Source organism: Staurois parvus, unplaced genomic scaffold (genome assembly GCF_062004578.1).
Source record: "Staurois parvus isolate SC_StPar_1 unplaced genomic scaffold, SC_StPar_1.0 ptg001056l, whole genome shotgun sequence".
Classification (NCBI taxonomy): Eukaryota; Metazoa; Chordata; class Amphibia; order Anura; family Ranidae; genus Staurois; species Staurois parvus.
The window spans coordinates 46,139-63,649 of NW_028318852.1; the positions used below are offsets into that span (position 1 = coordinate 46,139).

Consider the following 17,511-nt stretch of genomic DNA (forward strand, 5'->3'; position numbering starts at 1 on the left):
AACTCATGGGGCCCCCGGGCAATAGGGAATCATGGGGCCCCTGTGTCCTTGCCCAAACTCAAAAAAACCTATGAAAAAGGTACCAGGGGCATCTCATGGGGCCCCCTACTGATTCCGGGCCCTCGGGCAATGCCCAAGTTTCCAAATGGTCAGTCCGCCCCTGCATGGGAGCCAATCAGCTTCTAACTTCAGCTTGTTCAGTGAAGCTTTAGCAATAAAACCTGGAAGCTGATTGGTTCCTCTGCAGAGCTGCACCAGATTCTGTGTGCGCCGGTTTTAGTAAATCACTCCCATGGCGTGACATTTTTAAATTTTTTTTTTTTTTAATCATAGTTAACCCCTTCGCGCCGGCGCCTCCCCGCCCCTTAAGAGTTTCAGAAGCCAGGAGGTGGAGCGGGGCTTAGGGTCATGTAACCGCCGTAATGCGCCGTCACGGCGATCACATGATCAGGAAAGGTCCCGATCGAAAGAGGAGATCGGGACCTTTCTGTGAGTACCGGACATGTGTGCTGGGAGCGTGCAGGGCGCGCGCTCTCGGCACATATGTCCTTTTAAAACCGGACGTAAATGTGTGGCCGCTCGGCGTCTAGGCCCAGACACCGGGAGGCCGCACATTTGCGTTCGGCCGGCGTGAAGAGGTTAAAGAAAGTGGAAATCTCAATCATAGGGACCAAAAAATAAAACAAACAAAATACCTCGGAGACAAAATGCTGATCACCTTCTAACAACAACAACAAAACGCGCTCGCCGCCGACCTTAGACCGCCCGTCGCCGTAACATTTGTGACAAGTTACAGCTTTGTGAAGCCGCCAGCGAGCGGCTGCCATAAAACATTTTATGACGATCTGGGCCGCTGTGCCGCAGAGCGTAGCCGCGCCCGTAAAACCCAAACCACTATATCGACCCTTTCACTGTAGACTCCACATTTGAAGAAGTGGATGGATTTTCTCTCCAGCAGACGTTTCCTCCTGATTGGATAACTTGTTCGGTGGCGGTAATTTTTCGCTCCTGACCTTGTGCAGACACTCCTGTCTCTCCGTATCGAATAAAGATTATTCCCTGATGGACTTTTATAGCTTTCCTGCAGAGAATAAAGTCGAGAGGCGTACGGTTGTTAAATGGACACACATGACCCTAAACCTCCGTCGCTGGAGAGAAGGTCCAACAACGAGGAAAAGCAATCGGGGGATTACTTCTGTTATCCAGAGAGAACCGCGACGGATAAAAGGGTCACCTACCCGAGAAGTGTCTTCACTCAGTTATGGGAGTCGGAATAGACATGGACTATAATAAATGATTCGGGAGGTGCTGAATCCCAACGGAAATCCGGTTAGCCTAGTGCGGTGTAGAGTCCATAATGTAGAGTCCGGTGAGGTTGGCTGCAGAGCTTTCACACCATACAAGAGCTTGCAGGAGGTGCCGTGATGGGTGTTCCAGGACCTATTTAGCGCCGTCAGTCCACACAGAGCTTTACCTGGATATTGTACATTCACATCAGTCCCTAACCCTCAAGGGGCGCGCAATCTAAGGTCCCTAACCCTCGAGGGGCGTACAATCTAAGGTCCCTAACCCTCAAGGGGCGCGCAATCTAAGGTCCTAACCCTCGAGGGGCGTACAATCTAAGGTCCCTAACCCTCAAGGAGCGTACAATCTAAGGTCCCTAACCCTCAAGGAGCGTACAATCTAAGGTCCCTAACCCTCGAGGGGGTGCGCAATCTAAGGTCCCTAACCCTCGAGGGGCGTACAATCTAAGGTCCCTAACCCTCAAGGAGCGTACATTCTAAGGTCCCTAACCCTCGAGGGGCGCGCAATCTAAGGTCCCTAACCCTCGAGGGGTGTGCAATCTAGGTCACTAACCCTCAAGGGGTGTGCAATCTAAGGTCCCAAACCCTCAAGGGGTGTACAATCTAAGGTCCCTGACCCTCAAAGGACGTACAATCTAAGGTCCCTAACCCTCAAGGGACGTGCAATCTAAGGTCCCTAACCCTCGAGGGGCGTACAATCTAAGGTCCCTAACCCTCAAAGGGCGTACAATCTAAGGTCCCTAACCCTCGAGGGGCGTACAATCTAAGGTCCCTAACCCTCAAGGGGCGTACAATCTAAGGTCCCTAACCCTCAAGGGGCGTGCAATCTAAGGTCCCTAACCCTCAAAGGGGCGTACAATCTAAGGTCCCTAACCCTCAAGGGGGGGTACAATCTAAGGTCCCTAACCCTCAAGGGCAGTACAATCTAAGGTCCCTAACCCTCAAGGGGCGTACAATCTAAGGTCCCTAACCCTCAAGGGGCGTACAATCTAAGGTCCCTAACCCTCAAGGGGCGTACAATCTAAGGTCCCTAACCCTCAAGGGGCGTGCAATCTAAGGTCCCTAACCCTCAAGGGGCGTGCAATCTAAGGTCCCTAACCCTCAAAGGGCGTACAATCTAAGGTCCCTAACCCTCAAGGGGCGTACAATCTAAGGTCCCTAACTCACATTCATACATACACATATTAGGGCAATTTAGACAGGAGACAACTAACCTACCATCATGTCTTTGGAGTGTGGGAGGAAACCCACGAAGGCACAGGGAGAACCTGCAAACTCCAGGCAGGTAGTGCCACGGTTGGAACTCGAACCAATGACCCTAGAGCTGCTAGGCAGATGTGTTAACCACTTAGCCAATGTGCTAATGAAGATTTGGGAGTCCCACATCAATGGTTTAAGACCAATCTTTCTAAAACAAAGACCCATTTACTGTCTTTCAGAGTTTGGGGGGGGGGGGGGGCTACACTGTGGCCAATGAGAATAGAAAATAGCCGGGGGTCACTTGTAGTAAACAGTGCCTCATCATTTGTGTCAGTGGGAGGAATAGTGCCCCATTATTGGTGTCAGTGGGAGGAATAGTGCCCTATCATTGGTGTCAGTGGGAGGAATAGTGCCCCATCATTGGTGTCAGTGGAGGAATAGTGCCCCATCATTGGTATCAGTGGAAGCAATAGTGCCCCATCATTGGTATCAGTGGGAGGAATAGTGCCCCATCATTGGTATCAGTGGGAGGAATAGTGTCCCATCATTGGTGTCAGTGGGAGGAATAGTGCCCCATCATTGGTGTCAGTGGGAGGAATAGTGCCCCATCATTGGTGTCAGTGGAGGATAGTGCCCCGTCATTGGTATCAGTGGGAGGAATAGTGCCCCATCATTGGTGTCAGTGGGAGGAATAGTGCCCCATCATTGGTGTCAGTGGGAGGAATAGCGCCCCATCATTGTGTCAGTGGGAGGAATAGTGCCCCATCATTGGTATCAGTGGGAGGAATAGGCCCCATCATTGGTGTCAGTGGGAGGAATAGTGCCCCATCATTGGTATCAGTGGAAGCAATAGTGCCCCATCATTGGTGTCAGTGGGAGGAATAGTGCCCCATCATTGGTGTCAGTGGGAGGAATAGTGCCCCATCATTGGTGTCAGTGGGAGGAATAGTGCCCCATCATTGGTATCAGTGGGAGGAATAGTGCCCCATCATTGGTGTCAGTGGGAGGAATAGTGCCCCATCATTGCTGTCAGTGGGAGGAATAGTGCCTCATCATTGGTGTCAGTGGGAGGAATAGTGCCCCATCATTGGTGTCAGTGGGAGAAATAGTGCCTCGTCAGTGGGAGGAATAGTGCCCCATCATTGGTGTCAGTGGGAGGAATTGTGCCTCATCATTGGTGTCAGTAGGAGGAATAGTGCCCCATCATTGGTGTCAGTGAGAGGAATAGTGCCTCATCATTGGTGTCAGTGGGAGGAATAGTGCCCCATCGTACCTTGCTGCCTGCAAGCCGTGATTCTCGTGTTGACTCCGCCTCCTGAAACTCCTCTCAGAAGGCAGGCTCTGTGAAATGTGCGACACAGCTGTGCCTACTCACAGGGAATAGTGATATGGGGGTCACAGAATTCAGGAAGTAAATGTGTGGGATCTTAAAAGAAGTTTACAAATTTTCAAGCTGGTTCAGAATAATTCACACTCGTAATTAGTAAGCTCCTCCTTGCCACTTTGTGTTCTCCCCCCTGATTGGCCGGTTTACATTGGAGACAACCCTTTTCACTCTTTGTGTCTGTGTTGTAGGGCAGCGATGAGGACATGTCGGACAATGAGGATGAAATGTTGCTGGAAAAGTCAGATAGTGAAGGCAGTGACTACGCTCCCAACAAGAAAAAGAAGAAAAAGCTTAAGGAAAAGAAAGAGAAAAAAGCCAAGCGCAAAAAGAAAGATGGCGAAGATGACGATAATGAGGAAGGATGTATAAAGGTAATGGGGTCACACGGCATCATACAACTTGCAGTCACTGGACTGGGTTTCCCTCCTCGAGGCATTTTCTTCGCATCTGTTAATTGGAATCAATGGGTTTCCGCTCATTTCCAAGTCCTCAATGAAGTGGAGTGTATAGCCGGCCATGCATAAATCAAAATTCAGCAGAGGCCATTTGAATTTTGATCCATGTATGGGCACCCTTGTTCTACACAAGTCCATCATTCGACCTGCCGGGCTTTTCCCGACTGATTTCCCTAGGTTCACGCTTATGCAGATTTCAGTGCGATTTTCAGTTTTCAGAAACACACTACAATAAATTTAACATGGTTTTTCATGGATCTAATTCACATCCGTGCGTTGTGAGCTGGTGTGTTTTTTGGAAAGGGTCAGGGACTTTTTTTTTCCCGCAGCAGATTGCGTTCTACGTATAGTAGACTTCAATGGACACACACCAAAAATGCAGTTTACTTTTTTTCTTTTTTTTTGCCAATAGAAAATTGTGACAGTTTTTGTTTTTGTAGTGGGATTTTTACACTCTCTGGCACTCAAATAGCATCAAAGTCGCATCAAAATAGTGTAGGAACCTTTGTGGCCAAAGTCACGTGTTAGGGTTAATGGCTGGGGTTAGGAATCAATGTTAGGATGAGAGTTACAAATAGACAGGGTTAGAGTTAGCGGTAATTGTGAGTTGAAACGCTAACCCTAAGAATTACCGCTAACCTTAACTCTAACCCTAAACCCTAACTTTAACCCTAGCTTCTAACGCTGGCTCTTAACCCTAACTCGAACCCCAGCCTCTTAACCCTAACATGCGACTTCGGTCACATAAAGGTTCCTGCACTACTTTGATGCGAAACCATAACCCTAGCTCTTAACTCTAACCCCAACTCAAAACCATAACTCTAACTCTAATCCCAACTCAAAACCATATCCCTAACCCCAACTCAAAACCATAACCCTAGCTCTTAACTCTAACCCCAACTCAAAACCATAACCCTAGCTCCTAACTCTAACCCCAACTCAAAACCATAACCCTAGCTCCTAACTCTAACCCCAACTTGAATCCATAACTCTAACTCTAATCCCAACTCAAAACCATATCCCTAACCCCAACTCAAAACCATAACCCTAAACCCAGCTCCTAACTCTAACCCCAACTCGAAACCATAACCCTAAACCCAGCTCCTAACTCTAACCCCAACTCGAAACCATAACCCTAAACCCAGCTCCTAACTCTAACCCCAACTCGAAACCATAACCCTAAACCCAGCTCCTAACTCTAACCCCAACTCGAAACCATAACTCTAACTCTAATCCCAACTCGAAACCATATCCCTAACCCCATCTCGAAACCATATCCCTAACCCCAACTCGAAACCCTAACCCTAGCTCCTAACTCTAACCCCAACTCGAAACCATAACTCTAACCTTAACTCTTATCCTCTTAATTCGAACCCTAACCTCTTAACCCTAACATATGACTTTAGTCTCATAAAGGTTCCTGCACTACATTGATGTGACTTTTATGCTTCTGTTAGGGTTGAAACACTAGCCCTGGTAATTACTGCTAACCATAACCCTAACCCTAGTTCTTAACTCTAACCCCAACTCGAAACCATAACTCTAACTCTAACCCTAGCTCCTAACTCTAACCCCAACTCGAAACCATAACCCTAACCCTAGTTCTTAACTCTAACCCCAACTTGAAACCACAACCCTAATCCTAGCTCTTAACTCTGACCCAAACTCGAAAACCATAACTCTAACCCTAACCCTAGTTCTTAACTCGAAACCATAACTCTAACCCCAACTTGAGACCATAGCCCTAATCCTAGCTTTTAACTCTAACCCCAACTCGAAACCATAACTAACCCTAGCTCTTAACTCTAATCCCAACTCGAAACCATAACTAACCCTAGTTCTAAACTCTAGCCCCAACTTGAAACCATAACTCTAACCCTAGTTCTAAATTCTAACCCCAACTCGAAACCATAACTCTAACCCTAGTTCTTAACCCTAACCCCTGCTCGAAACCATACCTCTAACCCTAGCTCTTAACTCTAACCCCAACTTGAAACCATACCTCTAACCCTAGCTCTTAACTCTAACCCCAACTTGAAACCATACCTCTAACCCTAGCTCTTAACTCTAACCCCAACTTGAAACCATAACTCTAACCCTAGCTCTTAACTCGAAACCATAACTCTAACCCTAACCCTAGTTCTTAACTCGAAACCATAACTCTAACCCCAACTTGAAACCATAACTCTAATCCTAGCTCTTAACTCTAACCCCAACTCGAAACCATAACTCTAACCCTAGCTCTTAACTCGAAACCATAACTCTAACCCCAACTTGAGACCATAACCCTAATCCTAGCTCCTAACTCTAACCCCAACTCGAAACCATAACTCTAACCCTAACCGAAGCTCTTAACTCTAACTTCAACTCTAAACCATAACTCTAACTCTAATCCCAACTCGAAACCATAACTAACCCTAGCTCTTAACTCTAACAGCAACTCGAAACCATAACTCTAACCCTAACCCTAGTTCTTAACTTGAAACCATAACACTAACCCTATCTCTTAACTCTAACCCCACCTCGAAACCATAACCCTAACCCTAGCTCTTAACTAACCCAACTCGAACCTTAACTCTAATCCTACCCTTGACCCTAGCTCTTAGCCCTAACATTTGACCCTAGCTCTTAGCCCTTACATACGACTTTGGTTACATAAAGGTTCCTGCACTACTTTGATGCGACTTTGATGCTACATGAGTGCCAGAGACTGTAAAGTTGTATCGAAGTCTCACTACATAAACAGAACTGTCATACTTTTCTATTACCAAAAAAAAAAAAGATGGCAAAAACAATCGGAATGGCCAAAACTTAGGCCAGTTAGAAAGAGATGTTCAGATTGGCCCTCCTGGTCACCTATAAAAGTCACATGAGAGACACTCCCTCCAGGATGGACCAAGACTTTGAACTGTCAGGCTCTCTCTCTCTCTTTTTTTTTTTTCTCTTCTTTTTTTTGAAACATAACTATCTTGAACTCCAATAGCGCATTTCTTCAGAGGATTAGGCCCAATTTATTTCCCTAGCTTGATCAATCTACCCCTTTGCTATAATAGCTACTTTATTGGGGCTTATTCACTATATCCTACTATTGTTAAAAACTCACTGAAATTGCTAAAACTTAAAGTGGAGTTCCATCCAAAAGTGAAAGCTCCGCTTTTCTGGCTCCCTCCCCCTTTGCTGCCACATTTGGCACCTTTTTTGGGGGGGACCAGGTACCTGGTTTTGACAAGTACTCGCCCCCACTTTTGGCTGAGTTCGCTCACGCGCGCCCCCTACCCGGACATAAAAAAATCGCGTATATATACACAATTTCACGCAGCCCTGCCCCCCTGTAGCAGTACTTCTGCTACAGGACGGTGGGGATGCGGTTAATTTACCTTCTCCTCCTTGCTGCCCCAACCAGCAAAGCATCACTAGCAGTGAGTTGGTGATTCCACCTCCTAGTGAGGTGTCACCAGCAAGAGAATGGTCGCTGTGAGATGACTCTACTCATTGGGTCACAAAGATTGTAGAAGTTGCAGTAAACAAATGAAGTTCTCAATGCTAGAATTTGTGCTGACTTCTGCTTGCTATGGGTCAATGCACGGAGCGTGTCTTCATTTTCCCTTCGTCTCCTTTAATGTCTTTTTTATTCCCTTGATGACCTCAATTTGGTTGTGGATTTCCACCATGCATGATGTTTTTGTGTTTTAACAATATCAATGGATATTTGTTTTTGGAAGGAGCCAAAGACCTCAGCCCAGCTGATGGAGGAGTGGGGCCTGGACAATGTGGACTATTCCTTCTCTGAGGAGGATTATCACACGCTGACGAACTACAAGGCCTTTAGCCAGTTTCTGAGGTGAGAGGTGGAGGCAGGACGGGGTCATTGTGCGTTCTAAGCCAGGGCTTGAAAATTCCACTCGCCCGCTCGCCAAATGCGAGGGGAAATTTCTTTCTGGCGAGCACAGTAATGCCCTGCATATTTATTGATGAAGGGGGTGGCTTGCAATGCGATCCCCAGGCCCCGGGGATCGATTTGCGCTCCAAGCCTCGTTTTGAAGCCGACTTCCCGCTTCTTCTTCGGCACCGCCATTACACTGGACAGGTGCAGGAGAGGTCCGCTCTCCTCCGCTGAAGGAGACACGAGGAGAGGCCCGCTCTCCACCGCCATGGAGAAAAATGTAATTTCATAAGCTTTAAGGGGCGTGGTTGGGGGCTGGGGGAGCATCGTTGGTGTCATTGGGAGGAAAGTGCTCCATCGTTGGTGTCAGTGGGAGGAATAGTGCCCCATCATTGGTGTCAGTGGGAGGAATAGTGCCCCATCATTGGTGTCAGTGGGAGGAATAGTGCCCCATCATTGGTATCAGTGGGAGGAATAGTGCCCCATCATTGGTATCAGTGGGAGGAATAGTGCTCATCATTGGTGTCAGTGGGAGGAATAGTGCCCCATCATTGGTGTCAGTGGGAGGAATAGTGCTCATCATTGGTGTCAGTGGGAGGAATAGTGCCCCATCGTTGGTGTCAGTGGGAGGAATAGTGCCCCATCATTGGTGTCAGTGGGAGGAATAGTGCTCATCATTGGTATCAGTGGGAGGAATAGTGCTCATCATTGGTGTCAGTGGGAGGAATAGTGCCCCATCGTTGGTGTCAGTGGAAGGAATAGTGCTCAATTGTTGGTGTCAGTGGGAGGAATAGTGCCCCATCATTGGTGTCAGTGGGAGGAATAGTGCCCCATCATTGGTGTCAGTGGGAGGAATAGTGTCCCATCATTGGTGTCAGTGGAAGGAATAGTGCTCAATTGTTGGTGTCAGTGGGAGGAATAGTGCCCCATCATTGGTGTCAGTGGGAGGAATAGTGCCCCATCATTGGTGTCAGTGAGGGGAATAGTGCCCCATCATTGGTGTCAGTGGTAGGAATAGTGCCCCATCATTGGTGTCAGTGGGAGGAATAGTGCCCCATCATTGGTGTCAGTGGGAGGAATAGTGCCCCATCATTGGTATCAGTGGGAGGAATAGTGCCCCATCATTGGTGTCAGTGGGAGGAATAGTGCCCCATCATTGGTGTCAGTGGGAGGAATAGTGTCCCATCCTTGGTGTCAGTGGGAGGAATAGTGCCCCATCATTGGTGTCAGTGGGAGGAATAGTGTCCCATCATTGGTGTCAGTGGGAGGAATAGTGCCCCATCATTGGTGTCAGTGGGAGGAATAGTGTCCCATCATTGGTGTCAGTGGGAGGAATAGTGCCCCATTATTGGTGTCAGTGGGAGGAATTGTGCCCCAAGAGCCATATAAAGGCAAGCAAAGGGCCACAGTTTGGAGACCACTACCCTACTGTTAATGAGCATGTAATACTTGCAGTGTGGCGGGAGGGACCTCACGGTGACGGTATTTTATTTCTTCGGTCTGGGGTGCAGCTTATCACAGAACTATTGCAGGGTGCAGGGGGCACACAGTTGCTCGTGCTCTGTGTTTAGCAGTTTTGAATATATCTTCACAAAATGTAGAATACAGAATCCTTCCTCCTGTAGCAGACCAGTCACTGAACCACAGAGAGTTTTATCATTTTTTTTTATTGAATGCTTTTTGTTATTTCTTTATTGGATGTTGTTATTTTTGTTATGTTGTAAAAAGCGCAATAAACCCCTTTATCTGATTGTACCGTTCAGGCCTTTAATAGCCAAGAAGAATCCCAAGATCCCCATGTCCAAGATGATGACCGTGCTCGGTGCCAAATGGCGGGAGTTCAGTTCCAACAACCCACTGAAGGGCAGCTCGGCGGCGGCAGCTGCGGCGGCAGTGGCGGCTGCTGTGGAAACTGTGGCAGTTGCTCCTGCCCTCCTGGTGGAGCCTCAGCCGCCTCCTCAGCCTCCACCCATAAGGAAGGCAAAAACTAAGGAAGGAAAAGGTGAGGTGTGGGAGGTCATTGTGATTGGATGTTATTAAATATTCCCTTTCCTTTTCAGTCTGCAGCCGCTGTCATTTTCTGTGAAAGTCAATATGGCCACCTGGAGGCCTCTCTTCTGTATGTCAGGCTGTCCGGTCTCTGACCATCTCTTGTATCATGTCTGCAGTCTCTGACCATCTCCTGTAGTATGTCTGCAGTCTCTGACCATCTCCTGTAGTATGTCTGCAGTCTCTGACCATCTCTTGTATCCTGTCTGCAGTCTCTGACCATCTCCTGTATCATGTCTGCAGTCTCTGACCATCTCTTGTAGTATGTCAGGCTGTCTGGGAACAGAACAGATTTTAGTTGATTCTTCTGAATGATTGGCATGTAGATGGCTGTGTTGCTCGAAAATGCCGTTGCAGTAGGTTGGCTGTTTTTTAGTTTTTTTTTTATATTGCAGGTAGTTTTTACCCTTACCAAGGGCCTTGCAGAGTCTGGGTGGAAAGGGGTCACATGTAGCCCTTTGCACTTTTTGTGCGGCCCTCGAGGGCCCCTGCACACACTAACCTGTGCTTCCCTATTGCTTTGTTATAGTTGTGATTTCTAGCAGTCTCATATAATATGTCTACAGTCTAGGACTGTCTCTTGAAGCATGTCCCCAGCCTCCAACAACTCTTATATAATGTTCACAGCCTCCTGCAGCATGTCTGCAGTCTCTGACCATCTCTTGTATCATGTCTGCAGTCTCTGACCATCTCTTGTATCATGTCTGCAGTCTCTGACCATCTCTTGTATCATGTCTGCAGTCTCTGACCATCTCTTGTATCATGTCTGCAGTCTCTGACCATCTCTTGTATTCAGGTCTGCAGTCTCTGACCATCTCTTGTATCATGTCTGCAGTCTCTGACCATCTCTTGTATCATGTCTGCAGTCTCTGACCATCTCTTATATCATGTCTGCAGTCTCTGACCATCTCTTGTATCATGTCTGCAGTCTCTGACCATCTCTTGTATCAGGTCTGCAGTCTCTGACCATCTCTTGTATCATGTCTGCAGTCTCTGACCATCTCTTATATCATGTCTGCAGTCTCTGACCATCTCTTATATCATGTCTGCAGTCTCTGACCATCTCTTGTATCATGTCTGCAGTCTCTGACCATCTCTTGTATCAGGTCTGCAGTCTCTGACCATCTCTTGTATCATGTCTGCAGTCTCTGACCATCTCTTATATCATGTCTGCAGTCTCTGACCATCTCTTATATCATGTCTGCAGTCTCTGACCATCTCTTGTATCATGTCTGCAGTCTCTGACCATCTCTTGTATCATTGCTGCAGTCTCTGACCATCTCTTGTATTCAGGTCTGCAGTCTCTGACCATCTCTTGTATCATGTCTGCAGTCTCTGACCATCTCTTGTATCATGTCTGCAGTCTCTGACCATCTCTTATATCATGTCTGCAGTCTCTGACCATCTCTTGTATCATGTCTGCAGTCTCTGACCATCTCTTGTATCATGTCTGCAGTCTCTGACCATCTCTTATATCATGTCTGCAGTCTCTGACCATCTCTTGTATCATGTCTGCAGTCTCTGACCATCTCTTATATCATGTCTGCAGTCTCTGACCATCTCTTGTATCATGTCTGCAGTCTCTGACCATCTCTTATATCATATCTGCAGTCTCTGACCATCTCTTGTATCATGTCTGCAGTCTCTGACCATCTCTTGTATCATGCCCATAGTCACTGACTGTATCCTGCTGTATGTCTGCTGATAATAAATATTCACTGAATTGCATGTTCGGCCCTTTGGTGATATTGATGCATCAGGTGGGCCCCCCATATCAAGAAAAAGGACCACCACTGAGCCTAGGGAGTATTGTTTGTTTTTTAATACCCAAGCTTTTTGTAATTGTGTAAACAGGTGAAACTCGAAAAATTAGAATATCGTGCAAAAGTTAATTTATTTCAGTAATGCAACTTAAAAGGTGAAACTAATATATGAGATAAACTCATTACATCATCATTGTGATGATGATTATTATTATTATACAGTATTTATAAAGCGCCGATAGTTCGCTCAGCGCTGTACATTACAAAGGGGGACAGAACATGTGACAGAACAATACCAATACAATGCAAAACATGAGGGGATCGAGGGCCCTGCTCTTTCGAGCTTACAATCTAGGAGGGAGGGGATAGTGGTACAGGGGGAGATAGCTGTGGGGGATGGAGTGGTAGGAAGAGTGGAGGAGGTCGGCAAGTTAGCAGGGGGTGGGGTAGGCTTCCTTGAAGAGGTGGGTTTTCAGGGTGCGCCTAAAGGAGAGGAGAGTAGGTGATAATCTGATGGGTTGGGTCAGGGAGTTCCAGAGGATGGGTGACACCCTGGAGAAGTCCTGGAGGCGGGCGTGGGAGGAGGAGACCAGGGAACTAGAGAGAAGGAGGTCTTGTGAGGAGCAGAGTGTGCGTGTTGGGTGGTACTTGGATATTAGGTCAGTGATGTAGTTCGGGGCAGTATGGTGGACGTCTTTGTACGTCAGTGTTTATGGCTTACAGCTCATGAAAACCCCAAATCCACAATCTCAGAAAATGAGAATATTGTGAAAAGGTGGAATAATCTCGGCTCAAAGTGTCCCACTCTAATCAGCTCATTCAGCCATAACACCTGCAAAGGGTTCCTGAGCCTTTAAATGGTCTCTCAGTCTGGTTCAGTAGGAATCACAATCATGGGAAAGACTGCTGACCTGACACCATCACTGACACCCTCCATAAGGAGGGAAAGCCTCAGAAGGGAATTGCAAAAGAAGTTGGATGTTCCCAAAGTGCTGTATCAAAGCACATTAATAGAAAGTTACGTGGAAGGGAAAAGTGTGGAAGAAAAAGGTGGACAAGCAGCAGGGATGACCGCAGCCTGGAGAGGATTGTCAGGAAAAGGCCATTCAAAAGTGTTGGGGACTTTCACAAGGAGTGGACTGAGGCTGGAGTCAGTGCATCAAGAGCCACCACACACAGACGGATCCTGGACATGGGCTTCAAATGTCGTATTCCTCTTGTCAAGCCGCTCCTGAACAATACTCAACGTCAGAACGATCTTACCTGGGCTAAAGAAAAACAGACCTGGTCTGTTGCTCAGTGGTCCAAAGTCCTCTTTTCTGATGAGAGCAACTTTTGCATCTCATTTGGAAACCAAGGGCCCCGAGTATGGAGGATGAATGGAGAGGCACAAGGACCCCGAGTATGGAGGAAGAATGGAGAGGCCCAAGGACCCCGAGTATGGAGGAAGAATGGAGAGGCCCAAGGACCCCGAGTATGGAGGAAGAATGGAGAGGCCCAAGGACCCCGAGTATGGAGGAAGAATGGAGAGGCCCAAGGACCCCGAGTATGGAGGAAGAATGGAGAGGCACAAGGACCCCGAGTATGGAGGAAGAATGGAGAAGCCCAAGGACCCCGAGTATGGAGGAAGAATGGAGAGGCCCAAGGACCCCGAGTATGGAGGAAGAATGGAGAGGCCCAAGGACCCCGAGTATGGAGGAAGAATGGAGAAGCCCAAGGACCCCGAGTATGGAGGAAGAATGGAGAGGCCCAAGGACCCCGAGTATGGAGGAAGAATGGAGAGGCCCAAGGACCCCGAGTATGGAGGAAGAATGGAGAGGCCCAAGGACCCCGAGTATGGAGGAAGAATGGAGAGGCCCAAGGACCCCGAGTATGGAGGAAGAATGGAGAGGCCCAAGGGCCCCGAGTATGGAGGAAGAATGGAGAGGCCCAAGGACCCCGAGTATGGAGGAAGAATGGAGAGGCACACACTGCAAGATGCTTGAAGTCCAGTGTGAAGTTTCCACAGTCTGTGTTGATTTGGGGAGCCATGTCATCTGCTGGTGTTGGCCCACTGTGCTTCATTAAGTCCAGGGTCAACGCAGCCGTCTACCAGGAGATTTTGGAGCACTTCATGCTTCCTTCCACAGACCAGCTTTATGGGGATGCTGACTTCATTTTCCAGCAGGACTTGGCTCCGCCCACACTGCCAAAAGCACCAAAACCTAGTTCAATGACCGTGGGATTACTGTGCTTGATTGGCCAGCAAACTCGCCTGAGCTGAACCCCATAGAGAATCTATGGGGCATTGCCAAGAGAAAGATGAGAGACATGAGACCGAACAATGCAGAAGAGCTGAAGGCCGCTATTGAAGCATCCTGGTCTTCCATAACACCTCAGCAGTGCCACAGGCTGATAGCTTCCATGCCACACCGCATTGAGGCAGTAATTGCTGCAAAAGGGGCCCCAACCAAGTACTGAGTACATATGCAGCTTCTACTTTTCGGAGGTCCGATATTGTTCTATGTACAATCCGTGTTTTATTGATTGCATGGAATATTCTCATTTTCTGAGATTGTGGATTTGGGGTTTTCATGAGCTGTAAGCCATAATCATCACAATGATGACAAATCACGGCTGGAACTATCTTGCTTTGCATGTAATGAGTCTCATATATTAGTTTCACCTTTTAAGTTGCTGCACTGAAATAAATGAACTTTTGCACCATATTCTCATTTTTCGAGTTTCTCCTGTATAAACGTCTGCTAATCGCTGTGCTGGAGTGTTTCTTCTCTTTGTGCAGTGATTGTATCGGGTTGTTTCCACTCGTTGCTGGTATGTCAGGTCATATGGTAAAAATGGGTGCAAAGGTGTGACTCCGGTTATCGTTCTGTATTATATTCTTGTCTATTATTGTCTCCGGGACTGTGAAAATAACTGCAGCACTGAACACTATAGTGGCTGCCCAAAGCCAGTCTGGTTGAAGTCCGGTTCCTCGGAACTTTGGTAACGGTTTTTCTTTGATCCAAACTTTGTTGAACAGCCTTTTCCTTTTATATCTATTAGATCTGTTTGTTGTTGTTGCTATGATCACTATTGCATTCCTGTTTTATGTGTAATATGGTGACCATTTTTCTTTTTTAGGCCCGGGTGTCAGAAAAAAATCAAAATCCAAAGATGCAAAAAAGAAGGGCAAAGGCAAGAAGATTGCAACTCTCAAGTTCAAATTTGGAGGGATGGCCAGCAAGCGAAAAAAGGGATCTTCGGTAAGAGAAACCGAGAAACGTCACGTATATCGGTCAGTAGTTGGCGGTCAGGACCTGCGAAGTTGGGCTTTTGGGCTCCTATTTTGTGTTCGCATCAGTTTGCCATTAGTCTTGAGACATTTCTGAAATTATTCAGAATTTATTGACCTTTGACCTGCAGTTGACATCCTTCTGACCTACTTCAAGCGGAGTTCCACCCAAAAGGGGAAGTTCTGCTTTCAAGATTGGTCCCCCGCTCCCCGATAAGGATTGGCACCTTTGGGGAGCGGATACCCGAAATTGACAGGCTCCCACTCCCACTACCACTGCCTAGGTCAGGGGTAGGCAACCTGTGGCTCTCTAGCTGTTGTGGAACTACATTTCCCATGAGGCATTGCAAAGATTACAAAATTGACAGTTACAGCTATGACTTGCAGAGGCATGATGGAACTTGTAGTCCTGTGGCTCTCAGGTTGCCTACCCCTAGTCCAGGTTGCTTACCCCTGGTTCAGGTTGCCTACCCCTTGTTCAGGTTGCCTACCCCTGGCTTAGGCAATCGGAAGCGGAAGTTGTCCTACCCTCCCTCCCCATAGTCTTCTGGGACACGTGACAGGTCCATGAAGACGACGGGGCCATTCATGAAGCGCAGCGCTACTCGCGCATGCGCAGTGGGCACCCGGCTGTGATGCCGCAAGGTGTCACAGCCGGGTGCCCACACTGAAGATGCCGGCGGCTGGAATACAGGACTGCCGGTGAAACGGGCTGCGGCGGGGGAAACACCACGGGATCGTGGGACAGGTAAGTGGCTGTTTTTTAAAAGTCAGCAGGTACAGTTTTTGTAGCTCCTGACTATTTTTTTTTTAGTGTGAGTGGAACTCCGCTTTCAGGTGGGTTTTACATCCCTATAGACTTGTATGGGAATACAGAACCTGTGCGAGATGAACAAAAGCCCATCAGCACCCCCCCCCCCAACCTGAACACATTCAGTTTTGCAATAGTTATTTTCATTGTAGGTAGCCATAGGGGGAGATTTGTTCAAACTGCAGCACACAGAATAGAAACCAATCAGCTTCCAGGTTCTATTGTCAAATCTTCATTGAACAAGTTTAACCCCTTGGAGCCGGAAGCTCCTGGCCCTTTAAGAGTTTCAGAAGCCGGGATGCAGGGCGGGGTTTTAGGGTCATGTGATTTGCCATCACGATTGGAAAAGGTCCGGATCGAAAGGGGAGACCGGGACCTTTCCGGGAGTCGCGGACATATGTGCTGGGAGTTCGCAGGGCGCGCGCTCTGGGCACATATGTATTTTCTAATTGCGCTCAAATATGCGGCCGCTCGGCGTCAAGGTCCAGATGCCAAGAGGCCGCATATTTGCATGCAATCGGCGTCAAGGGGTTAAAATATAACTAAAGGCAACTTTATTTTCTTAAATTTGGACACAGTGGAGGTGGATTAGACCCCCTGTCAGCTTGTTTTGCTGTCTGTGCCCCCAGTAGGGAGATCCCACCCCCCCTCTATCACTGAGTCCTCATGCACACTGTAGGGGCGTTTTAATAACGCTGGTGATGTTAGCTGAGAAAAGTCACGTTATCCCGCGTTTAGCAGCGTTATCCCGCATTTAGCGGCGTTGTCTCGCGTTTAGCAGCTTTTGTGGTTTTTAGCATTTTTTTTACCAAAAAAAATTTTTTTATGGTCAAAAAAAGTACAAAAACGCTTTATTGCATGTTTCAGCGTTAGAGCGTTTTTACAGCTAAGAAACGCCTCTAGAAACCCACAGCCAAAAAATGTTGTTTCCAGTTTGTGTGTATGGACACCTAGGAGACCATGCTGGGGGAGTATACTAGCTATAGAAAAAAACATCAAAAGCCAAAAACAGCCGCTGCAAAAATGTCCCGTGTGTATGAGGACTGAAAGTGAAAACAAAAGAAAATCACAAATTTCAGGTTGTCCCCAGAAAAGTAATAGAGGGGAAATCTTCCAATGGGGACACTAATTCAGGTGACCTGGGGGACCCCAAGAAATTGTCCTTAATTTGCAGGGACCTCCTCTCACTTTCTGTTTGGCTGTGAGACAGGAAGTGAAGGGAAATCTCTGCAATGGGACACGGTGAAAAAAAGTAACATGGGGTTATAACCCTCCCTGAAAGTGAAAGCAAAAGAAAATCAGACATTTTGGGTTGTCCCCATAAAAGTTATTAGAGGAGAAATCTTCCAGTGGGGACTCTAGTTCAGCTGACCTGGGGGGTCCCC

General features: G+C 47.5%; 1 protein-coding gene across 1 annotated transcript in view; it reads left to right on the plus strand.

Moving 5' to 3' along the window:
• Positions 1 to 4,048: 4,048 nt before the first annotated feature.
• Positions 4,049 to 17,511, plus strand: part of CHD5 (chromodomain helicase DNA binding protein 5) — a gene marked incomplete at its 3' end in the record, with an annotated part of 151,006 nt that continues 137,543 nt past the window's right edge. Inside the window, exons 1-4 of the mRNA XM_089658184.1 lie at positions 4,049 to 4,262; positions 8,069 to 8,187; positions 9,993 to 10,231; positions 15,165 to 15,286. Of these exons, the coding sequence (XP_089514310.1) occupies positions 4,095 to 4,262; positions 8,069 to 8,187; positions 9,993 to 10,231; positions 15,165 to 15,286 (648 nt within the window). The remainder of the gene's footprint in view (positions 4,263 to 8,068; positions 8,188 to 9,992; positions 10,232 to 15,164; positions 15,287 to 17,511) is intronic.